The sequence below is a fragment of the Eretmochelys imbricata genome, chromosome 7 (genome assembly GCF_965152235.1).
Source record: "Eretmochelys imbricata isolate rEreImb1 chromosome 7, rEreImb1.hap1, whole genome shotgun sequence".
Classification (NCBI taxonomy): domain Eukaryota; kingdom Metazoa; phylum Chordata; order Testudines; family Cheloniidae; genus Eretmochelys; species Eretmochelys imbricata.
This window is the reverse complement of record NC_135578.1, coordinates 35147424-35174769: the sequence shown is the minus strand read 5'-3', so window position 1 is coordinate 35174769 and position 27346 is coordinate 35147424. Positions and strand designations below refer to the sequence as shown.

At 41.6% G+C, this 27346-nt stretch overlaps 1 protein-coding gene across 1 annotated transcript in view; it reads right to left on the bottom strand.

Moving 5' to 3' along the window:
- Positions 1-1658: 1658 nt before the first annotated feature.
- Positions 1659-27346, bottom strand: part of WNT7A (Wnt family member 7A) — a 48753-nt gene continuing 23065 nt past the window's right edge. Inside the window, exon 4 of the mRNA XM_077821382.1 lies at positions 1659-2138. Coding sequence (XP_077677508.1) covers positions 1659-2138 — 480 coding nt within the window. The remainder of the gene's footprint in view (positions 2139-27346) is intronic.

The following is a 27346-nucleotide window of genomic DNA, read 5'->3' as shown; positions in this document are numbered from 1 at the left end:
ACAATATAGAGGTTTAACTGACAGCACACACAGCACATTTGCTAGTCATAACACCACAGTTTAATGACTGACGCATGTGGGAAGCTAATTCAGATTTTTTTTCTGAATGGGATAAATGAGCATCCAGTTAATACCAATCATGAATTCAAGCCATGTGACAAAATTGATGCTACATACCCTGTTCTTGTTTTGCATATTCTGCAAATTGAACTGCAGGAAAAGAGCCAGTTTGTACACACATCCGGAGAGAAAGTTCATTCTGCATTTTGACACATCTACCAATTGCAGCTAAATGTATCCTGCTTGCTGCTGTTGTGTCCACAAACTAATCAGCCTTTATCTGTTAAATAGCCTAAGAGTTACAAATTATATGCCTGTTTTGAGGAAAAAGTACAGGTTATAGAATTATACAAGCAGACATAGTATAAATAAAATATTCATATAAAAATAGTCTCTTACAAAATATACTCTTATCCTATGGTTCATTTTCCAAAGGTGGAAGTTTGTCTGGAGTTTCATATTTATTTTTGATGTATTCCAAACTGGATTTTCATAATGCTCCTCTTTAATTGGGAAAAAAAAGTGTATTGTAAAGAGATTATAATCACTACCAGTTTGATTTTTCCAGACAACTAGCAGCAAACAGAAAAAAATTATAAAAGATGCCTGCTTTTGTACTTAAACATCTAGTACTGCAGAAAATATCCTGCAAATCCAACTAGTAGAAATATCCAAGTAAAGAATAATATATACAGCTTCAGTTTTTTCCTTGCCGTATCTACAAAATAATTATTCCACAAAGAAAGCAAGCTATCTACTTTAATTGCAGAATAGTTCCAAAAATGTTGTAGAGTTCTTTTTTTATTTAAATAAATTAATATTAGTTTTATCTGAATAAATTGTTAAATATTGCTATTATTATGCCCAGATGTCCCAAATCCCTGTGCTAAAATCTGCAGCACAAAAAAAGAAAGGCAGATAAACCAGTGTCTATGGAAAACTTCAACAGTTCTACTTGCTGTAGCAAATTGTGTGAAATGGAAAGACAGGCAAGACCAGCAGAAGCTTTTCACAAGTGTAGAAACCTAAATCTGCATAATCCACACTTAAGTAGGAATTCACACTGGGGCATTGTCACCCCCATCCTGTGCAAAGACCATTTTAAAGTTTTGTTTTGTTTCCCCCACCCAACCCATCCCTTATGCACAGTAGCTTGTGTATTTAACCATCTTTTTCCAAACCGAAAGAGTCAGTTGCCAAGCTGTCAGATTTTTTTCACTTGACTGGTGAAATTGGTTAGTCTCTAAGGTGCCACAAGTACTCCTTTTCTTTTCACTTGACTGGGTGTTCTTTTCATAAGGCAGCCCCTGCATTAAGCTTTGTAAGTGCAGATTAGCTGAGGTGATTTTTTTTCCTCGGTTTTGTGCGTCAGGGTGGCTTGTTTTTCTGTTTTGGTTTGGTTTGGGGGATAATTTATACAAGCCTTTAATGTGTAGCCACCTAGGTACTGAAACATGAAAGGAAAAGACAGCTCCGTTCATTGGCTTTTCTTCTGGAAGGAAGCGGGGCCTTTGCTACAGGCTTGAGTAGTTCTGTTGAGCTCATGTGCAAATGTATTCATGCCTAAGGATCCGGCGTCACCTTCCCCAGCCACGCGGCTATTTGCAGGTGTGCACTTCTGTTCTTTCGCTGCACGTATTACACTTTACGTAGCAGCACCAGTGAAATTTGCAGTTGCACTGCCACACGCGTGAGTACTGGTGAGTATTGTAACCTCGACCACAGCACATCAGATCACAGCCGTTGGACTGCTGGGCTGTTTTGTTGCACATTCTGCCCTGTGTTCCCACGCTGCCAGTGACAGGGTCTTCTTCGCAGTAGTTGGGAGATTTTTCGATGTACACTAAATCTGTATCCATGGGTTTGCGGTAGGACAGTGGCTTCTTTATTTTAAGGAAGGTTGGACGCTTGTTGCGACTCGCCCTCACCGGTTCAACCTGAACTGCGTCATTGTATTTGTCCTTAAGGATGTAGCCTAGCTCCCGGAATTTAGGAAGGGTTGTCCAGCATGTCTTAGTCGTACAAGATCCTGAAACTCCATGGCATTTGCACTCTAATTTCATGTTTTCTTCAAGAATCTAGATTTGAAAGAACACAGACTGTGTTAAAACAATAAGACTCCATCAACGAGACATTGATCGGATGTAATGAACTATTGTTCTCAAAAGTGCTCTTTATAGCAACGGCTACTAAACCCAGGTCAAAATTCATGACCACCCCTGGCTGCAGATCTCACGTGCCGGCTGTGTAATTGTCACAGGCATCAAACGCCTATTGAGGTCAACTGATTCCCTCCCTACCCCATGTTGATCAGAGAGGAGAACTTTATCCAATTTCAAACAAAAGCAAAAATGGTGTCTTTAACCACCAACTGTGGTCTTCCCATTGCTTACTATGTGTTTATACTGTGCCCAGCCTGATGTGTCTATATTGCAATTTTGGCATATGCCAAGAAGATGGGGAGTTGCAGAGAAGCACAAATAACACACCTCGAGTATGGTATTTTCACATGAAATCTCATATGTACCAAATTCTGAAAATGCAATGATTTTTGCTACAAATGGATTTTGCAAACCAAACTGGGAAAATAAATTCCATTCCAGTATTTAGACCTGAAAATGGCATGAAAAAAGCTAGTAAAAAACGTTGCAGAAAAACTTTCACCAGTTTCGCCTCATGGTGATGTATAGATAGACAGACATACACACACAAATGCTGCATATTAATGTTACATCTAAGAAAATCTATACATTACTTTCCTATGTAGTAGTTTTATTATGTGCCAGGTACTCAAGTCTATTCTCCATGTGGAGAAGAAGACAAGACCCCTTAGTCTGTAAAATTCTCAGCCTTCATTGTAGTACAATTGTAGATTTCTCTTCCGATGTAAACTCTATATGTTCAAAAAAAGGTTTGCTGTGTACTTAGGAGAGTCTTAAATCACAACACAAATGGTGGGCTTCTTAAATTGTGTGCTACTTAATTCCAACCACAGAATTTTAGTTAATATCTGGTGCTGACCAGACCAATTCTTGTGCAAGTTGGGGCTACAGAAGATGGAAACAATCAGGCTACTTTAAGCATTGCAAGTATAGGTGCTAAACTTATTGTTCTTATATATACTGTAGCTTTATAGGTCGTATAGTAACTGCTATTGCTTAGCCTTCTGAGGAAAGTTGGAACAGTATTGCGTGTCTGCTATAAAAAAATAATGTTACTAGGCTTTTGTGTTTTTGTTTGAATTTTCCAAACATTGAAAAGTTGGAGTTCAAAAAATATTAGATATGGCCTGATCTCGCTTTTGTTCCATGTGCTGGACTGTCATGGAAGTCAATGAGGTTGGACTGATGCCAGGATTGGTAAAGTATCTAGAGAGTATAATTCTGAACAGACGATGGCAATAATGTTAGGGTACAATAGATCACATTTTGGGGAATTATGGGACAGTTTGCATCCAGATCCAAATTTAATGATTAGCAGTGATCTATCTAATGGATGGACCAAAATCCAGATCTGGAAAAGTTTTTAGATTCAGATCTGCATCTGAACATCTTTGCAGCTCTGCTTAAATTTAGGCTTACATTATGGATTATTTTGGTTATTTTGAGATACTTCCTCACTCATTCAGTTACTGCATTGTTATTGCTCAGTCATTCATAATGGTAGTACACCAAGGAGCTAGATGGGGAGACAAAAAAGGAGCCAGAGCTCAGCAACCTGAAAATAATATAGATTCTCTCAGCCTTATTTGTAATGTATCCGTTTTTTGAGGTGATCTGTGATACATTTCTCATTTTGATAACTTGTCTTGTTCAAGAGGCTGGTTTTGCAACCTAGTGCAAATATTCAGAGTGGCAAGAAAAATAATAAAGCCTAATAGCCTTGTACTAATTCTCACATGAATCCTCCATCCCAGAATAGTACAAATTGTCTTGAAATGGATGTTTTATTATCAATCTAGTCATGAGGTTTTTTCCCCCCTAAATGTAGTTTACGTTTTAGATAGCCTCAGTTCCCTTTCAGTAACATCCCGTTTACAGACAGTGATCACTGAGGGAATAAACAGTTCGGTTGGAAAGAGCTGAGTAAGCTGATGCAATGGATCAACAATTGAAAGGATCTATGCCATGTGTTGAGCTTGCTGTTCTGTGTGACATATCTTGATGCCAGCTGGAACTAGCTGAGGAAGTTTTCTGGTCTCAGTTAGGACTGGGCGCAAGCCATTGGGATAAAAAGACCTGACTTCATTTGAACATGATACTTTTGAATAATAGTAAATGAACCCAAACATTATGGGTTCCTTTTAGAAGAACAAAACAATTATTTTTGTGTTGCGCCATACCTGATGGTACCCTTTTAGTTGTTTTTAATGTAAGTTTAGACGAAAAAGCTAACTCTTTTTGTGTTTTTATGCATCATGTAGGTGGGGCAAGTTTAGAGTCACTGTGCCAAATTCATCCTGACATAGCTCCATAAGTGATCCATTGTAACTTGCAAATGCAAGTGCACTTCCCATCCCACCTCTGTCTTTCCTCCTAATCCACTCTTCCTACCTTCAACCCACCATCCCTCTTATAGAGTATTCTCCTCTATCCCTTTCTTCCTGCTGCTGCTTCCAATCCACTGCCGAGCAAGTTCGGCAAGAGACCAATCAAAAACATAACTCTGTATACAGTCTATCCTCTACCTGAAGCAAAGCAAAACTCTGCAGTATGCAGTCTGTTACACTGTAGTATTGTGATGTCAGATGCTTGGGTTATTTGTCCTGCATTAAAAGGTACATACAGTGGCACCTTTATGCTTTCAGGTTACCTTAATATCCCACCAGTAATTCAGTTGTCTTCATAAATGCAAGGAAAGACCTGGGTGATATATGGCTACCTAAAGTAGTTGGTGAGGAGGTGTGGAGCTATTCTCTTTGGCCTGGTCTACACTATGAGTTTATGTCGGATTTAGCAGCGTTAAATCGAATTAACCCTACACCCATCCAGACAATGAAGCCATTTTTTCGACATAAAGGGCTTCAAACCAATTTCTGTACTCCTCCCCAATGAGGGGATTTGCGCTGAAATCGACATCGTCGTTTCCAATTAGAGTTAGTGTGGACACAATTCAAAGGTATTGGCCTCCGGGAGCTCACACTGCATGTTTGCTGCTCAAAGGAAGCAGCTTACCCTTAAAAGCCCATCATTCTCCATTACAAAAAAATAAATATAAAAATGTCAAGTTGCCATATTTTGGGGAAGTCAGGATCTGTTTGTTTGAAGATTTAGTTAGTGGCTCATATTTTTCACATTGGACTAGGAACTAATTTACCATAGTTTGATTTGCTTTAAAATACTGGGGTCTGGGGAGTGCATAATTGCAAACCTGTGTCCTTTGTTTCTTCACTTACCATACCTAACATTATCAGCCAGAGAAGGCACATCTGTTGTGTACCAGTGAATGCTCGGGACTGTGCTAATTGCTGACAAAGGGAGTGTTTTTAGTTTTGCCCACTTTTTTTCAAGTTCCTACAGTAAACTGTCAGTATTTGTTGATCTTTCTCTCACCCGCCATTAGCCTCTGGGAAATAGTTTACATTAAAAGGGTGTGGAAAGGAAAACCTGCACAAGTACTCTCTGGTGATATTACCAGCAGCTATCCCATCTTTGGGCACTTCCATGTGGAGTTTAAACAATGGACAAAGAAGAAAAAAGTAGGAGGAAAATATACAGGATGAGAACTAATTTCATGTCTCACTTTTCTATAATATGTTGTCAGATCAGATCTTGTAGCATTTCTGTTACCAAAGTTAGTCGGAATTCCATACTTTCTTTTTTTAAAATAGTTTATTTTTCACAATTTCACTTGCCAATCCATTGATACACTGTTCTGGGACAGTTTTACTGGGTCAATATAGCCTACCTTTCAGGGACAATGCAAGATCCTGAGTTTGGTGTGACACCAATGCACTGAGAGTGCTTTACTCTGTCAGCACAAACTAGGACACAGGCCCTTGGTGGCAAAAAGTCACCCAAAAAGTGAGTAGGGCAGGCCATAAGATTCACAAAGTCATTATACCTCCTGAGCAGCCTTCACCAACAGGGTTTCTGCAGCGTACCCTGCTCTGGGGACTCCTAAATATAACTCCTGAGCTGGAGAGGACCTCTCTACCAGCAGAGATGAATCTGGCCCCGTTCTATATATGAAATATGGATCCTCAGTGTTTGAAGGAATGTATGTAGCCACTGCAGTCAAAGCATACTCTGATCCCTGCCATAACCGGGGTATAATCTTTTGTAACTTTGGCTGATGTCACGTGAGGGACCAGGAAATATACCAGTCTCCTACAAGTATTCCTATGTGTACCTTTATTACATGGCATTCAGGAAAAAAAATCAGCCATTGGAAAAATGAAGCCACCCTCTAGCTGGAAGAGAGGGTGGCAGAAAAGTGGAGGAGGTGGTTGCAAAACTTACCTGCTGTACTGTAAGCAAGTAGTATGAGAGAAGTTGGAGAGGATGAAATCGTTCCCTCACCCTCTGGTTGCCAACTTTCTACTTGCACAAAACCAAACACCCTTGCCCCACCCCCTACCCTGCCCCTCCTCTGAGGTCCTGCCCCGCCCCTTCTCTGAGGCCCCAACCCTGCTCACTCCATCCCCCCCCCTCTATCGCTCGCTCTCCGCACCCTCACTCACTCACTCACTGATTTTCAGCGGGCTGGCTGAGGGGGTTGAGGGGCGGGAGGGGGTGAGGGCTGCAGTTTGGGGTGCGGGCTCCAGGGTGGGGCCAGAAAAGAGAAGTCAAAGGTGTGGGAGGGGGCTCCTGGGCTGAGGCAGTGGGTTGGGATGTGAGAAAGGGTGAGGGCTCCAGCTGGGGGGTGTGGGCTCTGGGATGGGGCCAGGGATGCGGTATTTACAGTGCAGGAGGGGGCTTTGGGCTGGGGGGGGTGGAGCCAGAGGGTTTGGAGTATGGGAGGGGGCTCCAGGCTGAGGCAGGGGTTGGGCTGTGGGAGGAGGTACAGGCTCTGGGCTGGAGGTGCAGGTTCTGGGGTGGGGCCAGAAATGAGGGGTTCAGGGTGTGGGAGGGGGCTCTGGGCTGGGGAGGGGGTTGGGGTGCAGGGGAAGTGAGGGCTACAGCTGGTGGTGCAAACACTGGGGTGGGGCTGGGGATGAGAGGTTTGGGGTGTAGGAGGGTGCTCTGGGCTGGGACTGAGGGGTTTGGAGGGCAGGAAGTGATCAGGGTTGGGGCAGGGGTTCGGGGTGCAGGAGGGGGTCAGGGATGCAGGTTCCAGGCGGCACTTACCTCAAGCAGCTCCTGGAAGTAGCAGCATGTCCCCTCTCCGGTTCCTACACTGAGGCATGGCCAGGCGGCTCTGCACACTTCCCAATCCCCAGGCGCTGCCACCACACCTCCCATTGGCTGTGATTCCTGGCCAATGGAAGCTGCAGAGCCGGCACTTTGGGTGGGGCAGCTTGTGGAGCCCCCTGGCTGCCCCTACATGTAGGAGCTGGACGGGGGACATGCCACTGCTTCCGGGAACTGCGCAGAGCCAGGGCAGGAAGGGAGCCTGCCTTAGCCCCGCTGTGTCACCAATTGGACTTTTAACGGCCTGGTCAGCAGTGCTGACTGGAGCCAGCAGGGTCCCTTTTTGACAGGGTGTTCTGGTCGAAAACTGGGCAACCCTACCTCACCCACAATTTACATGTGCCAGACCCAGAGATATTGGAGATCTACATAATTTTCTAGTGGGACCATGAAGGGTAAAGCCAACCACTAGACAAAATCCTTCAGAAACTTCAAGACAAGTACTTACAAGAATGTCACGTGGGAAAGAGACATTTTCTTTACAAGAGACCACATACCAGAAGAGACTGTTGATCTCTATGGGTATGTCTACCTTTCAGCTAGGGTTGTAATTCCCAGCTTGAGGAGACATACCTGCACTAGCTCAGCTCAAGAATGTGCTAAAAATAGAGTATAGCCTTGGTGGCTTGAGTCATGGGAGGGGCTAGGCCTCCCTTCCCCCATGTATGTACCTAGCATTGCAGGTGGGTACATACTCAGGGTGTCTAGCTCCTCATGCTCCTCATTCCACCACAGCTTTTACCTTGCTAGCTCAATAAGAGTGAATATGTCTCCTCAAAATGGTAATCGCTTCCCAGCTCCAAGTGTAGACATACCCTGTGTTACAGACTGATGTCATAAAGCTAAGTCATATAAATTTGATCAGTTACCAGATGAACTAATTAAAGACCAAATTATTTGTGCTGAAACTGGTAATCTGGGCAAAGCAAGGTTATTAAAAGAAATAGACCTGACTTTGAAAAGAGCAGTGGAGATCTGCAGAGCTAGTGAAAACTGTACTTCACAAATAAGAGTTAACAAGCAGTGAAAAACCTGAAATGCATCTAATTAAAAATGACTACTACCACCTAAAAATAAAAGCAAACAAATAGCAGAGACCAGATTTGTTTACTATAAATGTGAGGGCAATCACAAGATGATGCAAAGGGGGTCAAGCATAAGGAGTGTGTTGTGATCCATGCAATAAGAGCAAGCATTTCCATAGAACCATAGAAATGTAGGGGCTGGAAGGGACCTTGAGAAGCCATCTAGTCCATCCCCTCATGGTGAGGCAGGACCAAGTATACCTAGACCATCCCAGATAGGTGTTTTGTCTAAGCTGTTCTTTAAAAACTCCAATGTTGGGCATTCCACAACTTCCCTAGGTAACTTGTTCCATTGCTTAACTATTCTTCCAGTTAGAAAGGTTTTCCTCATATCTAACCTAAATCTCCCTTGTTGCAGATTAAGCCGATTACTATCTGTCCTATGCTTGGTGAACAGTTGATCACCATCCTCTTTATAACAGCCTTTTATATATTTGAAGACAGTTACTAGGTTCCCCCTCATTCTTCTAATCTCTTTAGACTAAAAATGCTAAAATCTTTCAACCCTTCCTCATAGGTCAGATTTTCCAAACCTCTTATCATTTTTTGTTGCTCTCCTCTGAACTTTCTAATGCGTTCACATCTTTCTTAAAGTGTGGTGCCCAAAACTGGACACAATACTCCAGCCGAGGCCTCACCAGGGCTATGTAGAGTAAAACCATTACCTCTTGTGTCTTGTATATGATACTCTTGTTAATATGGCCCAAATGTTTTTCTTCGCAACAGCATCACATTGTTGGCTCGTATTCAATTTGCAGAAGTGTGATGCCTTAACGGTAAGATAGATTCACAAACATACACTTTCAGGATAAAATGATAAGGCAGAAACAGGTCTTTGAGTCTGTAAATACATTTACAAATCAAGTTTCTGCAACAGGTTGGGTTGGTGACATTGGATTAGATACTGGAGCAGGGTGCATTGTAACCCCAGAACGCATACACACAAAAAGATTAGTGACCACCCAATGTTAAAACTAAGCTTGGTTCACGTAGCTGGGATAAAATGAGCTCGGTGGCAAAGCCACACTAGAATGCCTACATAAGGACAGGTTTCACTCAGAGTTTAGAATAATGGAAGGGAAAGACAAGTGTATTTGAGTTGAAGAACAGAGTCCACATGCCTGTGATCAAACAGGGGTATAACTTACCTGAACAGGAGGCAAAACAATATGATGAGGGGTTTAACAGCATGGGTTGCATTACAGATCAAATAAGTACATCAATATAAATATATGATACACATATTTTTGGTGGCACCACTGATAAAGTCCTATTAGTAATGGGAGCTTAGCCAGATGGTAAAATAAGATCATGTCTCTGCTTCCAAATGTAAGAGTTGTTTAAGTTTGGGATGTATGCCAAGAGTTTTGGCAGGTCCAATTTCATACTGAAAGTACAAAACTGTGTACCTTCAACTCTCACTGTGGTAGATATGTTTGAGCAACTTCCCTTTGGGATTGCCTTGAACAGGAAGTGTATCAAAGCATCGTACCCCAGACCTTTGAGGATCTGGAAATAATACCTGAGGATCTGTTGATTTGGGGTAAAAACATTGGCAATACCATGAGAGAGTATACAATGTGTGACAATCAGGTTCGGAGGAGTTTGACCATAACCAAGAAAGGTAAAGGCATTTGTTCAAATTGGACCAGAGAGAGAGAGAGGGAGAATGACACCTGGGAGGTGGGAGACCAAAGTCCAGTCCCCCTGCACCAATGACTCTTTATTTAACCAAAGTGGAACAGCTTCAACAGGAAGGACTGAGGGAACCCTATATCTGAACATCCCATAGCTCAGTGGTTAGAGCACTCTTCCGAGAGGTGGAGGAGATCCCTGTTCAAACCCTTTCTCCCCATTTGCCTGAGGGAGAAATTTAACCTGATCTCCCACATCCCAAGTGAGTGCTCTAACCATTGGGCTAAAAGTTATAAGGTGGGCACCACTACCTGCTCCCCCAGCCAGAATTTGAATGGGACCTGACGCACTGGGTGGCCTCTGAGCACGGGTTACTGGATTGGGCACCACAGGTGAGATAGGCACTGCTGAACCTATCTTTCCCCACTTTTGTGGCTTGCACTGGGACTTTGCTCTGAGATGGGCATCTGGAAGCCTAGAGTGAGGCAGCAATGCACATGCCCAGATGCAGAAACTTAGTCACCTAGGGAACTTTGACCCTGAAAATTTAGGAACTGAGTGAGTTTAGCAGGCAGCCAAGTGGCAATTTTGTGGATCGCAGTGGCACCTGCCACTGGGACTTAGGTGTCCAAGTGCTTTTGTGGATCTGAACCGTACAGATTAAACTGTTGCATATTCTGTATGAAGGACATCTTGTTTATAGTACTATACAGCATGACGTCAGAAATGCTAAGCTTTGTATACAAGACCCCTCTATCCATTGAGCAGTGTATGAAGAGAGCCTGAGATGTCAATTTCTGGCCAGGCATGAATGCTGCTATCAAAGATAAGTGTGAAATCTGCTGGAAACAACTTGGAAGAGCACTGAAACTACTTGATTAACCTTGCTCCAAGGTTAGCAAAGATCTAGTTGAATTAACCAGGAAAGATGATCTCTGTTCAGTGGACTACTACTAAATCTCTCTTTTTTAAAAGGGAGCTGTTGCAAAACAGTGTGTAGTAATGTAAAAAGAAAAGGAGTACTTGTGGCACCTTAGCGACTAACACATCGGATGCCGGTGAAGTGAGCTGTAGCTCACGAAAGCTCATGCTCAAATAAATGTGTTACTCTCTAAGGTGCCACAAGTCCTCCTTTTCTTTTTGCGAATACAGACTAACACGGCTGCTACTCTGAAACCTGTAGTAATGTAGTAACATTTTAAATTGAAATTCCATGGTAAACTGGGGGGAAAGGACTTCAGCATCTAACAATCTTCTTGAGTTAGCAAAAAACTAATATGGCAGCCGACTACTACAGAAGAAATATTACAACAAGAATTCTGAACAGTCAACCCCATTGATTGCAGGTGAATGTTCAGTTTCAAATAGAAAGTGGCTGGCAAACTGCCAATCATCTACGCCAAGGTCATGTGGCATCTTTACCCCCACCACCACCCATAAGAGTCAATCTTACGCTAGGAACAGAAGACAGCTAAACAAAATCAAGCAGGACCATTGTTCACTTGTCCTTGAGGAAGCCCAGAATACTATTGATAGACGAAACATACGCCTGCTAGTGACCATGCAAGAGGTGCTTTCTAAGGTGCAGTATTTTCTGCTTTGGGACATAACTCAAGAATTTCACCCAATAAATAATCCTACCTTGATAATAAATGGTCTGTTTCTGAAGGGCAAATAGATTTCTTCCTGATTCTAGCTGATGACCTCCATATGAGCCTAAACGTGAAGACTGGTATTCCGTGTAACTTTTTTGTGGCTTATGCAGTCATATGATGGCTTTGATTCTTGGCCTCCATGCTGAGTTCCAGAGTTTTCTTATACATAGTTGACGAGGGTTTAAAAAACACAACACCCTAATCTTACATGTGTTACCCTTGGATATCAACCGTCCCTTTGCTTTTGCATTATGGAAAAGTCGCCATCCCATAATAACTGTTTTCCAAACATGCTTTGTATTTGCATGAGATAAACAAGTAAAGAAACTAATGTCATTGCACAGGCACGCTACCCCCTGTCGCTGTCAGCCCAGGAAAATTGAGTAGTATTCAAATAAATGTTAGTTTGTTTCTCCCTGAGGTCGATGTCATTGGGGAAGAAGAGCTATTGTATATTTTATTGATCAGCACTGTATAGAAAAAAAGAGGAAAAATACCCAGAAGCACACAGAAGAAGTCTGAAGAGAAAAGTTGGGAGGAATGTAGTGAAACTGTTTTTTTTAGACTATCCTATGTCTGATTTTCCTGTGATGATGATAAATACCACACTGGACTACTATGCTCTAAATCAGAGGTTCTTAACCTTTTTTCTTTCTGAGCTCCTCCCTCCTTCCCCGCTCCCCCTCCCCCACATGCTATAAAAACTCCACAGCCCACCTGTGCCACAATAACTGGTTTTCTGCATATAAAAGCCAGGGTTGTCAGCAGGGGGTAGCAAGCAGGACAATTGCCTGGGGCCCCACAGGGGCCCCCCACAAAGCTACATTGCTCAGGCTTCAGCTTCAGCCCTGGGTGGCAGGGCTCAGGGACCCGGGCTTCAGCCCCATGTGGTGGGGCATCAGCTTTCTGCCCTGGGCCCCAGCAAGTCTAATGCTGGCCCTGCTTAGAGGCCTCCCTGAAACCTGCTCAAGGCCCCCTAAGGGGACCCGGACACCTGATTGAGAACCACTGCTCTAAATGATTTTTTTTTTCACCTCTGTTGATACCAAAGAAACAAAGAGAGGAAGAAAATACACTTTACAGGACCCATTAATGTGAGTTATTGTTTTAAAGAATAGTTTTGAAAAGAGAATAGAACTCTGCAGAAACAATATCACTTTTGAAGAATATGGACAGTAAGTGACACAGATTCTCCCATTCTTCCTAAATGCGTGCATGGAATGCCCTCCCTGACTTAATCCACAAGACAGGACCCTCTCCTTCAAATCATAGGAACTGTCATACGTGATCAGATCAGGGATCTATCTAGTCCAATGTCCTGTCAGTGACCACAGCTAGCACCAGCAGCTTCAGAGGAAAAAACCCTGCACTAGCCAGTTCGGGGATAACCCTTCCCCCCAAGGTATAATGCTTTCTAGCCCTGCTCAATTCTGAAAAGTGATTATAAAAATGGCCTTATAGGATTCCATGTATATGTCTCAAAGATTCTGTATCAGACTTGCTCAGTACTTAATCCCCCCCCCCCCCCAACCCTGAAAACATAATTTTGCACCCAGAGGTCAAACTAGATTCCTAAGTTCTCAGGTGTCTTCACCAAGATGCTGCTTGCCATATTATGCCCACAGTTACTTCTATCTCAGCAACACCTGTAGATAACTGAGCAAATCTGATATCGAATCCAAGGCACAATAAACATAGAATGCTCCATATTTGAGTCCCTTTTCAGAGTAGAACCATATATTAAGATTCTTACTTCCCCTTCCCTCCTTTCTCCCAGTTCTATCATGTTTGATAACACAGTGGTCTCCTGGATTGCTTCCTTTTAGATATCATATGAACAGACCTCAGCTGCCACCCACTGTCCATCAAAATGTAGATTGAAACTAACAAATTCAGCTTGTTTAATTAGGACCTTTGAAATGAATAATTTAATCACTTGGCTCAAGGTTGGATTTCAAACATACTCCTAAGGTGAATGTCAGTGACTAAGCTTGCAATCTAATGGCAAACATTTTAAACCACCCTTTCTTCTGTCAGTTGGCTCTGGACTAATAACAAAAGTATTTCATGATTATGCATTCAAGCCTTTTTACCAGTATGACTACATGAGTTCCTGTATCAGGAAATGCATTGCAAATTACTTATCCCCATTAGTTTATTGGCAATCAAGCTTTTAAAATAAAGTTGCAAATAAAACATCTCTGCACTTACAAGTAGTTTTAGAAAAGAAAATTCGAATTTTGTTTATATCAAACCAGTGGCTACTGTTGTTCTTGGTGAATATCAAAGACCAGCTACCTCCAAGGCTGGCACCAGTTTCGTTTAAACGTCAGAATCTACAGACTGCAAATGTTAATCCAAATATTTTCACAGAGAAAATGGAATTATGTTTGAAAACATAACTATCACTGTTGTTGCTAAACGGCAACCATTTGTTTTTAAAAAATAACCATAGGAAGATCCATTATCACCTAGATTAGGTTAGACAGTGCAGTGCCAAATAAGTGTCATCACATAGGAAATATAAAAAATAGAGTAATAAAAAGGTACTTGGAAAAACAGCTTTTGAAAAAAAAATCTAAATTTTCCAGCTTTTTCTTAATTTTAATAGGAAAAAGCAACTATCTGATTATTTATTTCATCTGATTTCTGTGCTGCATTGGGAGGAAACTACCTGTTCTGCCATGGGCTAAAAGTATTGTCAACAGCAATCACTGGAAGGTAACCAAACCATAGAACGATTCAATACATAGTTACATGTATTATAAAACATAACCAGAAGTATGATGTCCTGGGTGAAATGGGACAATGACACAAGGAAAGTTTTATTTGGGATTGTCGCTTGCTCTCATCCAAGCAAAATTCTGACGCTTTGTGGAGATGATAGATTGCAATATATGAGATTAAATGGCCCTGTTGCCCTAAAGTACTGGCTTTTTCATGAAGTGACATTGAAACTGATTGGAAAAAGTGCTGGTGTCATGAAATTATAGGTGTTTGGGTTGTGGGGTGAACATTATATTATCTAGTCCATCTCCCTTTCGATATAAGATTGTGCCTTACTGTGCATTACCTTCGTCTCCAAAGAGATAATGGATGGCATGTTCAAGCCAAAAATGAAGGAAAAGATGATGGATGTGGAAAAGAAAAAAGCAGATTAGGTGAACTCCCCTAACCTGGAGGCAACTTTCATTAACTTGCAAGGAAGACGACGGTAGTGATATTCTGGAATTATACCTGACATCACCATAACAACTTATTACCTTTTGATCTATCTTCCTTGCTGCATGTTCACAGATAGATCATCTATAAAATAAATGACTGGTGTTGTACTCTGCAAGACGTAAGAAAAGCAAAGACATGGTCATGGTTTAAAAAGTCACTTTCTTAGTGCACACTTCGACCTAGGAGCTCAGTACTGCAGTCCAAGTACAGGCAAAAATCCAATGGGCCACAAAAGAGGAATCTTTAGCCTACGTTTTGCTTTCAGACTTGCTTCTTCCACTAGTAGTGTGTGAAGTTACCATTATAAGGCAGGATAGTTGTGCTTTTTCACTCAAAGTTGCTGAATGTAGAGTACACATTTCTGTAAGTTATTTATGAAGTGCTTTGAAGGGACTTCTGGATAAAATGTGCTGTAATAATATAAACTTATTTACAGTGATGAGTTTGAGAATAGAATGAATGAAAGTTCTGTCTTATTCAGGTTTAATTACAACCTTACTCTACTAGGAATGGAATATTCCTGTGTCTTGTCATTGACAGTTGTCACTGCAATCTTAGTTGCAGGGAATGATTCATTCCTCATTATTGTGCAAAGACTGTAATGGAAGCAAGAAATGACCCAACTGGAATCCATTCTTGTCGCAGCGAATGTCCACAAAGTGATGTGTTTGATTGTTGACTGATTTCTATTGAATTCCATCTTCCTTGCAACTTTCTCCATTGGGAGTCAAGTACTTTGAGTTAAGAGATGCTGGTGTTCTACATCGAAGAATCATGAGTGACCCAACTAGATCTCTTTAACAAATGCTTAAGCTATCAAGAAAATGACTTCCAAAGAGTGATAGAAACAAAAACAACAGCCTCACCAATTTCCAGACAACTCATCAGAAAACATCTCTTTTGTGCTATTTTAGTTAAACCCTGTAGTGGCAAGAATACTAGTTACAAAGTAATATCACCTCTTATTGGTTCCAAACATTTCTAACCAATATAACTCAGAGAGGCTCATGTACCTGTGTGCATGAATTGAGATAATTAACCCTCCAGTTATTGGATAAATAAAACTGTGCAAAGCATATATATCCTAAAAATGCAGCTAGTGTATTTTTTCTCATTATAATTCAGACTTTTCAGGTGATTTCCCGGCTACTTCTATCCAAATCTCTCAGTTAGGAAGCACTGTCTCTGACAGTGTCTTGATAAAGGCAAAACTGACAGACTGTCAAGCCTCTGCTTTGCCCATAAAGGGAAATAAATCCTCTGAATCCGGAAAAGGCACAGTATTTCTTCACGTTTCATTCACAGAGTTAGTGTTTTTAAGCTTCGGAGTCTAATAACATTTTATACTTCACAGTAAATTACTGATGTATTTATCTCTTCACGTTACTTTTACAGTCAGAAGATATGTCCCTGAACTAATTACTTTTTAAATGACACTTTTATTCAATTTTCTCCTGTCTCCTCCCCTGCAATCTCCAAGAGTATTCTTTAGGAAAGAATACCCAGTTAGGCTCAAGTCTTTTTGGTTTACACAATTGACATGAATTCTTTGTCATGGATTCAAATCGTATTTCCAAAGATATCGGGATCTAGGAGTGGGCACGTTATGGGCCTGTGGTGACACATCACATTGTACACTCGCCAATTCAATATCTTGATACAAATCTGGCTTTTAAAAAAATAGTGCCAGTGACAGCTTTAGCTTTTTTAGCTAAAGTGTGGCCTTCATGCAATTTTTCCAACACTGTGACTTGCAAGGATTTCATTGTCATCGCACAGAAACCCAACAGTATAGAGTCACTCTGTTGTGAGTTCATCTTTCCACACTGTGTATATTCACCATGCAAAACATTCACATCACCCTCTGAAATATGCAGTTTTAATTAATTTAGTTTAAGAACTGGCTCTTTGTCACTGCTGCATTCTTCTTGCAGAAATAGGAACTTCTTCCAAAAACAAAAATTCTAAAAATTGGACTTGGCTTTAAAGGATTTGCAACCTCTAATTGCAACTGGGATAATACATCAGCACTTCCATGTTTTCAGATAGATTATACTTATCAGAGATAAGATCCTACCATCAGAGCCTATCTCAGCAGCTGCTAGGTTACAAAGATTAGCATACTCTTCTTCAGGCCAAGAATTTTAACAAGGAGCTTCTGGCCTGCTGTCAATGAAAATTTCCTCCCATGCATAAGTACCTGGAATTTCCTGATTCCAAATATAATACCAAGAGATTCTTTTTCTAAACAAAGGTTTGTTTAGTGTTTTGGTTTTGCTTACAGAATCTGTAATTAATTTGTCTTGGTCCCAACAGGCATTTTATGTGGTATGATGGCATCTATACCTACAGGTGGGACACCACATGCTAAAAGTTCTAATTTGGGATTCAGATGTACTGACACCTCGGTACATATTAATAAATTCTTGGTGTGCTCAAATGCCCTATTACCTTCTTCATTCCGAACCCAGTTACTGTTCTTTATTAACAGGTTTCAGAGTAACAGCCGTGTTAGTCTGTATTCACAAAAAGAAAAGGAGTACTTGTGGCACCTTAGAGACTAACCAATTTATGTGAGCATGAGCTTTCGTGAGCTACAGCTCATGCTCAAATAAAAGCTCATGCTCAAATAAATTGGTTAGTCTCTAAGGTGCCACAAGTACTCGTATTCTTTATTAACAATCGTCTTTCTATTTACTACTGTAGACATGTTAGACAGCAAAGTTCCCAAATAAAATGAATGGCTCCTCTTTATATTAAGGTTCAATTTAGAAATTGCTTATAAGGGGTTAATAAATAATCTTTTAGTAAAGGGTTAATCAGTTAGAGTTTAACAGGACAATAGATTGCTTGCAATCATGGCTTATAACTACCTATCACATCTTGTACTGGTGTGCGTATACCCATCTATAATACATATCACTCATGCCTGTAATATGCTTACAACATCTATTTTATTAATCATTTATTAATCACTTATTAACCCTGTATAAACCATCTACAAAAGGAACCTTAAATATAAAGTGTCACCCAGTTAACTAGGGATCTGACTACTGTGGCATGCCTAGGCATAGTTATTTTGGAAACTGTTCCACTTTTTTTTTCTGGAAGAGGTTTTAACCCTTCTACTTGCATCATTTATCTTACGTCTCCTGACTAGAAAAAAAGGCAAGTTTCTCCTTTAAAAAACAAAACAAAAAAACAACCCTGTAAACCAAACCTTTTGGGTTCTTTTAACATGCATTCCAAGCTCCTCAAATAAATTTCATCATTGTCACCTTCATTAGTATGCCATCCAAATGGTTGATCACTTCACTTAAACACTTTCATACTGGACCATTTATATGTCGTAATATAGCCAATGTGCTAGCCACTCCAGGGAAAAGCCATATGGAAATAGCCCCATAAGAATATTGATGGTCAGATATTTAAAGGCTCTTGATTGTGTTTCACCTACTAGTATGCTTAAGGCAAATCTAATTTCATTAATATTGCCACCTTCTAGCAGTGGAAAAAGATGCTCTGTTTTTAGCACTGGAAATGGATCCAAATCTACTTCATAGTTTCTGCAAATGTGGACACTGCCATCTTCTTTCTGTATGCCCACAATGGACCAAATTCTAAAGGAGTTTGGTCCATTGTGTGCTTTGCAGGTTCCAAAAATGTCAGGACACCTTGGCTAACCAGTTCTCCTAAAGATTTTGCAACAGTCCCTGCTTTTGACTTATGGCACTGCTCTGGTCTTGAATCTGGCATCTCCTCTGCAGCCATATGTGACTTAGCATTTTACTAAAGCCATTACAGGAGCAAGCACTTCAATATATTTTTCATCTAACCTTTCTAGAATATTAGGTATTTTAGATACCTTGGATCAGTTTAGCTGTTAAGTGCTGTTAATCATTTATGACCCAATGATGATAAATCTGAATATGTTGTTAAAGTGAAGTCCAGAATATGTTTCTACTCAGATCATTTTTCTAAAACCTCAAATCTTTTGTGCACAAGTTTTCAGTACATCATTTTTGAAAACACAAATGATAGTTCTGGCATTAATTCCCACTTTAGCTATATAGTCATGTAACAGTACATGTACCTATTACTCTGTACTCATTAGTAGAGTGCCAGGAAATATTAGCTACACAGTCATCTAACAGTACTTGTACCTGTTACTCTGTGCTGATTAGTAGAATGCTCGGAATTATAATGGGCATTTCATCTTCAGCTCTATGTCTGGCAATATGGGTCTTATCTTTTCCTGGCTGTGCAAAGACTCTGCTCCTTCATAAGCTCTCACAGCGCATACTCTGCAGGTTAGCCTTTTAAAGAGCATGTCACTCTCTCATGTTTCCACAACAGGCATCTTAACTTTTGCCATTGTTTTCCCAAGATGATATGCTGGTTTTTTACTGAGTGGGTTTTAAACTGCTTGCTTCCAGATTTCTGTGCACTTCTTTTCATTAAATCAAACCTTTCTAGCCCATCTGAATGGCCTAGGCTAGTGCCAAGTCCTTTGTATGTCTGGATTGCAGTTCGCATTCTCAGAGCTCATGGCTTTGCAGAGCGCAGGGTTCTAGTCTCCACTGTGCTACACACTTCTTAAGCAGCCTTTATAGTATGTAGTGTTGTTGTAGCAGTGTTCGTCCCAGGACATTAGAGAGATAAGGTAGGTGAGCCTTTCTTCAGGTCATCTGTGTAAGCTTGAAAGCTCATCACTCTCACCAACATAACCAATAAAAGATATTCCCTCACCCACCGGGCCACTACAGGCTACTTTGAGAAACTTACATTCATTGGGCTAAACTGTCTGCTGGTTTAAACTATTGCAACTCCATTGAAGCCAAGTGCCTCTCACATGCATTGCTTCAAACATCTTTATTTAGGCCAACTGTAAAAGTGGGCTTATAATGCTTACTCACCTTTGCAAGGCTCTTTAAGAGCATGGGTTTTTGTATTGTCAGTTATGGAACTTGTTAGACCTTTCTAGCACTGTTTACCAATGTTTGGAGGAAGAGGCATGCATATGTAATACCTGAGCTACGGGTATTGTGTCTCACACACAGACCACAATATCTGGCCCACACATAGGGTAAGAGTCAGGTACACCAACACTTCTTTGGCTCAGGTTGTAGAGGCTTGTGCTGAAGGCCCCAGGTTCCATTCCTGCTGACACCCCATGATGGGAGGAGCATTAAACATGTATAACTCATGTAACTGCATAGTGAATGAATATATCTTCTCAGGAATGCACTGAATGAAGCAAGACTGCACAGGAGCCTTAGTCTAATACGTGTTGTAGGTTATGTGTGGTATAAACACCCATCTCTTTAGGTGTGTGGAAAATGGCATTCCAGAAGGACCTAGCCAAACAGTTATTAGATTGTCAAAAACTTGCAAAGAAGTTAACTTGTCAAGCACCAATAAATCCTTTAAAATCTGGGGGCTCCTCTATTCCATTTATTTAATTTTTAATGGCCAAAATATCCATATTGTCATGCCTAGGGTAGATGCACAAATCCATATTTAGACACCTAAATAAGAGACTTGAATTTCAGAGGTGCTGGATACCTATAACTCCCAATGAAATTTAATGGCAGTCCAGTCATGTTAAGCACCTACCTCTGAAAATCTTACCACCACTTTAAGAGTCCTAACTTTAGGTGCCAAGTTTGAAAATGTTAGCCTATGATGTTCTTTTCCCTTTATGTAGGCAAATGAACATCAAAAACACAAAGTCACTGACCCACACACCCAACTACACAGGGAAATTCCAAAAACAAGTACAAAGGAAAACATATTTCAACATAACCAAGATCAAGATAACAGAAATTATACAGAAAAAGCCTCTACCATCCATGGGACAGAGTTAAGATTGCCGTGTTGTGATGTAATGTAATGTGCATTTCTTTATCTTGACCACAATAATATGTTTGTGGTTTTTAGTATGTGAGTAGGGTAAGATTTACAATGCTCTTAAACATTCCATTTCTTTGCTTTCAGTGTTTAGGTTTTGTAAGCGATGTGATAAGTAAGTACAATGTTGTCTCTAAACAAGTGTAAAACAAAGTGTTTTGGTTTTGGAATATTAATGGGACACCGACAACTCTTAGAGGGCCTAATCTAAAGCACATTGAAGTCATAGGGCATCTTTCCATAGACTTCAGTGGGAACTGGATCAGACCTATAGAGCAGTGGACTATATAATGTCTAAAATAATCCTTCATTTCTCCTAGGGTACTTGTGATGGGGTGTCCAGGGATTTGAAGGGGTTAAAGTGGCCAGGTAGACCAATTAACTCCACATGCTGCACCTGGAGGGAGAGCCAGGGAGCAGGGAATTGATGGTGAACAGAAATAAATGGGGCCTAAACCCCAGGAGCTGAGAACAGACAGGGTGCCTGGGGAAAAGGGCAGTCACTCCCTTGGAAGAGAGAGGAAGAAGTTGGTTTGGAGCTGGTACTCTCAGAGAAGGGGGGAACAAGGAAGAGTAGGAAGCAGTCCAGGAAAGGAGCAGTGAGGGCTGAGAGGGTAGAGCTCAGAACTGCTGAGCTGAGGGTCCCTGGATTGGAACCCAGAGTACAGGGCAGGCCCAGGTTCCCCTACCGGCCACTGGGTAAATGGCATCATCAGGGCAGCACAGGAGAAGACTGCCTGGGACTATTTCTATAGAAGGACTTTAGGTAACTCCAGAAGGGAGAATAATGAAGAGGATGCTGCAGTTCCTGGAGTGAGGCGGGTCCGCAGGGTGAGAGGACAACAGGAGAGGCACCCCCTGAAGAGGGCGCACAACTGACAGAGCTAATCCCCAGGATGGCCAGCAGGAGGTGCCGCTGTGGTGAGTGGACCCCGTGACAGTCGTGGATCTCAGTGGTCTCTAAATGACATATTCTGCCAACTATCCAAAGAGCAAACATGGATTAACTTTGGAAACATCTCCCATGTTCCTTGAAAAGTTTGTGACACAGCCAGTGACTTTGTATTATTTAAGCAAATTAATCATTATAGTGATCCTCTGATTGTTTCTGTTATGAAAAATTCATGATATTGGAATGTGGAACTTGAGAGGGGTTTTATTATTTATTAACAGGACATGGCCCTTTCTTACCTATCATTGTCAGCACTAGTAATCACCCACATGAAATGCCTGTTTTGCTCATAATGTCAGAATCCTCTAAAATTGTGACTGCAGGTAAGTGATAGCATTTATCATTCCCTAATCTTCAGTGTAAATCAGGAATTCAATTTTCAACCACATAAGATATAAGAGGGAGTTGAAAGCCAAAATACAAGTAGGACCATGTATCACAACTTCTGATGAGTTGAAAGTGGAGGACAAGTGGAATGAAAATTCATTCTTGTGGATTACAGCTCTTGTGCAGTCTGATTCCTTCTCATAATTTAGAATAACATTAATGTTCCCTTTATCTTTACTCTGGGCTGTTGAGAAGATGCAGAGCTTGTCTGTCAAGTTTAGTCTTGTTTTAAGACTATTATCTAAAAGCAGTAGGAAAGCCATAAAATAGATCTTTGATCCCTTCAAATACAAACAAAATACTATGAGAGAGCCCAGGACCTGTAATTTTTTTTTCACACCTAGGAAATTACCCTGCATAGGCCTGTCAGCTATAGTGCAAACATTCATGCTGGCTGCGGGCGGGGAGCATTAAGAGAGGAAAATGGAGGGTGGAGGTTCCAAATTGTTCCTCATTTCCCTTACTTTGTTCCCATTGAAATGAATGGAAGTTTCACCATTGACTTTACTGGGAGCAGCGTTCATTCAATACTGGGCCCTCCTGAAAATCCTACCTTACAAACTGCATGTCAAAGGAGTTGTAGGTGGTCTTGCCAGAAACAACTTGCTGTGTCTAATGCCTCTTCAGGAGATTGCCTGGAACTATGACATCAGGGCATCGTTATAGTGATGGGTTGTACAGGCCCCATTCAGTGGTCATCAAGGAGAAGGTAAATACACTCTCCCTGAGCAGAATGTCTACAATAGTGCAGAGACTGCAGGGGTGGGATATGTCCAGGTCTCACTAACACAAGCTGCTCTGTCAGGAAAGGACTCTAAATTGGGCTGACTCATGCTCTTCTTCTGCATTTGGCTGGACCTAGGAACCACACCAACTGGGAAGTTGGAAGCAGCTTGCTGGGAGCAGCCTTGTTGCCTTTGTTTATACCCATAAACATTTGGATGAGCCCCGTAAGTCCCCAATTTTTTTGGTTTGTTCTTCTCCTGGCTTCAACCAAGCTGACTTGAAACACTGTTAAATCATTGAGCAAGCCAATGTGTGGGGATATTTGGGTGCCTAGAGGAGTATTTTCAAAATGGTACATGCAGTTTTAGCAGTAGAGCTTCCATATATTGAGATCACAGGTTTGAGTGAAACGCCGCACGCTGCTTTTGACAGTTTATCATGTAAAATATTTTCATTTGTGTTTTTGGTGAGTTTCCTTTGAGATTCCCTTTGTTTCTTCAGCTCTATGCATCCCTGTCTCCTCTATGTCCTCACTCACCCTGCCCCACACTTTTGGACTCCAGTATTGCAATAACCTCCTCTGGCCAGAAGGACTAAATACAGCTCCTAGTGGAACCTGACAACATCTCTCCAGCTACCATCCAGAAGGAAAAAATGACCTACGTAAAAAGCATTCCCTCTTCATAAAGGAATGAACACATACTAGGCTTTATCCTGAGCTCACATCATTGCACGTTAGGAGCAAATCCACTGAAGGCAATGAAGTTAAACCAGTGACGTAGTCTGTTTGTCTCCACAAGGCTCCCAGCCTCCGTTCCTCAGGGGCCTAGGACCCAAACTCTGATCCTTTGTTTTATAGTACAATACAGTGACAGACTCCCAGGCGTAAGGCCAATCCTACGTCTTTGTAGTCCGTGGGAATTTAGCCATTGTCTTCAGTGGGACAGGATTTGGCTGTTAATACTTCAGCGTTGTACATGACAGATTTACCATTCATTGTAGAAGCAAACAGACAAAGAAAAGAGAAAAGATTGGACCAGTTCAGTACACCATACTGGCACTTTTGGGATTTCTGTGACTAAGTGGCTTTCCACACTCCGAAGCCAGACATATTGGTGTTTCTACATGTTACATCCCCTTTTGAAATGGTATGGTGCAACAGCCAGTTCTCCTGGATATATTTGCCTCTCCAAACGTTCCCGACACCCAGTGATATGAGCAACTGAACAGAAGGTGGAGAATCAACTCCTGAGAGACTATTTACAACTTTAAACTATTTTCACTCAGGAATAACTAGCAATTGTGGTTATTCCATTCATATTTACTGCCTAACTGTAATGGGGAAAGTGGTTATCAGCTTTACATTTAAAGGGCATGCAAAAAGTGAAACACTGCACGTTTCTAAAAGCAAAGATCAGTAGGTTTTTGAAGCAAAGTTAGAAAATAACTAGTGTAACTTTTTAAAGGGCATTAGGAAGTTCTGAGCTTCAAGAAACATACGGCTCTGCTGCAGATACTTTTGGTATCAGTGATCAAGTGATATTATGGTAACAGAGCAGCCTCACCCCGGTTTAAATTATTCCACTATAAATTGGTCTCTTCGACTCTCTGGAGTCTACCTTAATTTTCAGCAGCTCCAGACACAGTGGAGCATTTATCCTGATGTATAACCCATTTAAGACACTCCTGTTAGTGTGACTGTTGGGATATTTGAATACAAAAGTACATACGTTTGGTTACTGTACATTAGTCAGTTGGTCTCTGTTCAAAGCTCTCTAAGAGCCAGATTGTGGCAGGCTCTTTTCCCAGTACAAGGGGCATTCTCCCCGTGCTCACTCCTCCTGCTGTCATGGCGCTGTGGCTGCTCCCTGCTAGCACTCTTGTGACACAGCCATCTCTGATGAGGTGGGGAGGGCAGGCATGGCCTTAGCTCCATCTCTGTTCCACAGTGGCTGGCTCAGGGAGGGTTTTGCACCCTGCTTTGCACCTTGCTAAAGGATAGTACAATGACTGCGCTCTCCAAGAGACACTATAAATACATAGGTTTCCGAGTAACAGCCGTGTTAGTCTGTATTCGCAAAAAGAAAAGGAGTACTTGTGGCACCTTAGAGACTAACCAATTTATTTGAGCATAAGCTTGAAGTGAGCTGTAGCTCATGAAAGCTTATGCTCAAATAAATTGGTTAGTCCCTAAGGTGCCACAAGTACTCCTTTTCTTTTTATAAATACATAACAAAGCTGCAACACAAATGATGGCGAGTGGCAGTCTGTTCAAGGGTTGCCACAGGCTTGATTTCCCCTGGGGTTCCACCCATGCAAGTGTCACCCATGCCTGCTTGGTATGGTGCTCTGTTCCACTCTAGGGGCACCCAGACAATCTAGAGATTGATGAGTCTGCTACCGAGACAGACTGAGCTTTAGAGGTCCTTTGATGTAGCCAGGTGGCTTTTAGCTCATACATCAAAGGCTAGCTACATACACTGAGCTTCAGAGGTCCTAGGTTTGTAATGCTGGCGTCTGTCAGCGCTACACAAGCTGGCGGAGCCCAAGAAGTAGGTCCCTCATCGCAGAAAATCTGACTAGACAAGAGGTTGTAGCTGTGCAAGACAATCCACAAATGCGTTCTTCTGGAGGGCCTGGAGCCAGCCAGCATAAATCCTTGACAGTCTTCACACATGGAGCACCTATGGCACCCAGATTGTACTTTAAAACTGCCCTCCCCTGGCTGGACCCCTTGGAAGGACAGCAATGGAGGTATCCTCCCTCAGGTGCAGCTGCTCCCATTTGATCAACTGCATTCCGTCCCTATTCCACACCAGCAAGGGTGAATCAAGCCTCAAGCATGCACAGGCAGGGGGTGGGGTACAGTGGTAGGACTCTTGGTAGCTTTTACAATGCCTGACTGCATTTTGTCTGGCTCCAGGCAACGTTGTTAGTTCCTTTAAAGCTCATGCATCAATTTGAAATTTTAAAATATTTACCTGGCCTTTAATTTCACACATTTTTTCAAGCTATTGCTTACTGTTGTTTTAAGTGTCAATAGTGTGCAGGGTGCTATGTTAAAAAAATAGTTCCCACCCCCAAGAGCTGACACTGTTATTTCATGTTCGTGTTACCATGTTCGTCAGCATGCATGGACTGAAGTCAAACATGTTCAGATTGAATTGAGTGAGAACTGCTGTCAGCTGCAGATTTGCAGTTAACTTCTTTGACCTCACTGTGGGGGTCTGGTGATACTAGCACCAAAAGAGGGTGGGGAAAGTTACAAGGCAGCATGTCTGAGGAATCCAAACCTATTTCTGAGGTTAAACTCTTTGCTAGGCAATAAAAGAGACATGGACAGGAAAGGGGACTAGAATATCATGTTAGGCATCACACAATAGTTTTGTGGGAATCCTATGGCACGGTTTCATCTCAACTTTCTCTTCCCAAAAAATAGGACAGTAAATATTACAGTAGATTAATTCTCAGAGTTACTGGATCAATTTGGGGGGCTGCACCCCTTGTAATTTCTCACAGCCTTGCTTGATAGTTACGGTAATCCTCTGTTATGCTCGCTCTGAACCTTGTCTACAATGCATATTTAAACTCAAGAGCCCAAAAAGCATTGGAGCACTACCAATGCATGATAGAATTACAAGTTAGCACACCTATGTGTGTCTGCAAAGAGAAACATCAAATAAAAATCCACCTTGATGTGCCCTTGGATTGCAAAAGCCTTCTAATGTAGCCTGTGTCATGATTTATAACAATGACTCATAATGTGGCGTTATATTTAATATGATGTAACTCTGATGCAAGATGTCATTCACAGAACTGCAATGTCAGAGAGAGAGGAGAGAGAGAGCAATTTGATAATGTCCTTGCCTCTGACTCAGAATGAAAATCTTTCAGTCAAATCACCAAAATCTCTAGGCCCTTTCATGCGTACTTTGCTATTTTAGCAGTTATACTGGTAGAAATGTAATCTTTTCCCCCTGGACCAGAACTACCCTTCAGCAGTGGGAGTTACCTGCAATAATTCTAGTACCTCTGTATGTGGTAAGTCTAATTTGCTAACTGAGGATTCAGTTCCACAGTTGTTCCTTGTATGGGATTCCCATGCAGTTAGTGGAAATTCTAAGAGCAGGTCAGTAGTTGAATCATGCCTACAAATTAATAGGAGCTTTATCTCCATTTTCTGACACAGCTGTTATGAATTCTCCTACAATTCTCCCTGTGTTGCTTGCTTTTCACTGTGGTAAATCAGCATTTCAGGACATACTAATTCACTGAAGCAAGGGACACCTGATGTGACATGTCTCAGATATGGGAGAGAACTACAGGAGCCCTCTTAACAGAGACAGACATGCCAGACAA